Source organism: Mitosporidium daphniae (assembly GCF_000760515.2).
Source record: "Mitosporidium daphniae strain UGP3 chromosome Unknown contig-335, whole genome shotgun sequence".
NCBI classification, from domain to species: domain Eukaryota; kingdom Fungi; phylum Microsporidia; genus Mitosporidium; species Mitosporidium daphniae.
Window position 1 is genome coordinate 1 of NW_013546472.1, and position 1354 is coordinate 1354.

Sequence of the window (1354 nt, forward strand, 5' to 3'; positions counted from 1 at the left end):
TTTGTGATTTAAGCCTTATGATAGGCTTTAAGAGACACCTATCAACACCCATAAGGATACACATTCTGGCTAATATCTGTTCTGGTTTGATTACCCAAACAGCACAAGCGCTCCACAGTAATTGCATGCTGCCGATTCGTCAAACTTTATTTGGAGTTAGTTAAACACTACATGTACCAGGCTAGATCCTCACTTTGGTTAGCTGACTCTTAATGGCTATAGTCCCATTATAAGGCTTAAATCACAAACTAGTTTATGAAAGAATAATTATTGCAACAGCAAATGGCATTCATAAATTTTAGATGTGTGGTTAATGGATTGGTTCCAATTTAAACACCGGTGTACAATTATTACAATTTAATAAAAAGGTCACGCGGCATGTAATATCTGATGATGCGGTTTTATTTTAAACTCCGAATGATCTTCTCTGTTCATATTTTGTTTGTGCTACTTGTATGTCTAAATAAGATTTCAGCAGCTATATCTCAATTAGATACACTATCTAGCTTTTCGCCCAAAACAATACAGCAAACTGATGAAGTGGAGCTAAAGTATCTCATAAAAGGAACTCTTAAGGAAATAAGCAACACCGAATTGGATAATATATATTTGGCGCGCCTGGTTAAAGACAAAGAATTTATCCGTAAAAAAAGTACAGAAGAATTAAAAACTATCAAGGTGACGCAATCTGAAAAAGATTACCTAACTCGTGTAATAAATGGAGATTTTCTTATTAAACATATTCTTGGAGATGTCAAAATATCTTATACTAAAAGGGAATTTTCAATTCAAAAGAAAATGGCACATAAAAACGTTGTTAGCGTTTATCACATGACTGTAAACGAGATATTTATGGAATATATAGAAGGGGGCGATTTATTTGATAGACCTTGGAGTTGGAAAACAGATAAAAGGTATTCGCTTATATTTTCAAAGAAGCTGCTGAAGGTATTAAATTTATGCATGAAAATGGTGTTGTGCATGGAAACTTGAAGCCTAGTAATATTTGGGTATCAAATGGAGGAGATGTTAAAATCACAGATTTTGGTGGTTCTGTGGAGACCAAAAAAGTCGATTCAAAAAATGCAGGACAAACACAAGGAACGGAAGGAACTAACTTATGCGAAAGACCCTATTCAGATGATGAATATGATTTTATTTTTACGTTACAATTTGTTGCACCAGAACATATCGACCCAAAATCTGTTAAACCAAAAAAAATGAAGGACATACTTATCAACAACGTAGAGCCTACAGTAGAATGGATTTTGCTACAAAATCAAGAATTGCATTTTACTATCAAACCTAACGCTTTCCCCACCAAAGAATCTGATGTCTTCTCCTTTGCAGCTAC

At 34.3% G+C, this 1354-nt stretch overlaps 1 protein-coding gene across 1 annotated transcript; it reads left to right on the forward strand.

The window, feature by feature from the left end:
- Window positions 1–282: 282 nt before the first annotated feature.
- DI09_335p10 (uncharacterized protein) lies at window positions 283–1354 on the forward strand (the record flags this gene model as incomplete). Its single annotated transcript, XM_013382493.1, has 4 exons — window positions 283–321; window positions 469–837; window positions 866–914; window positions 937–1354. Coding segments are annotated over 4 exons (875 nt in total), but the record flags the coding sequence as incomplete, so codon positions are not given.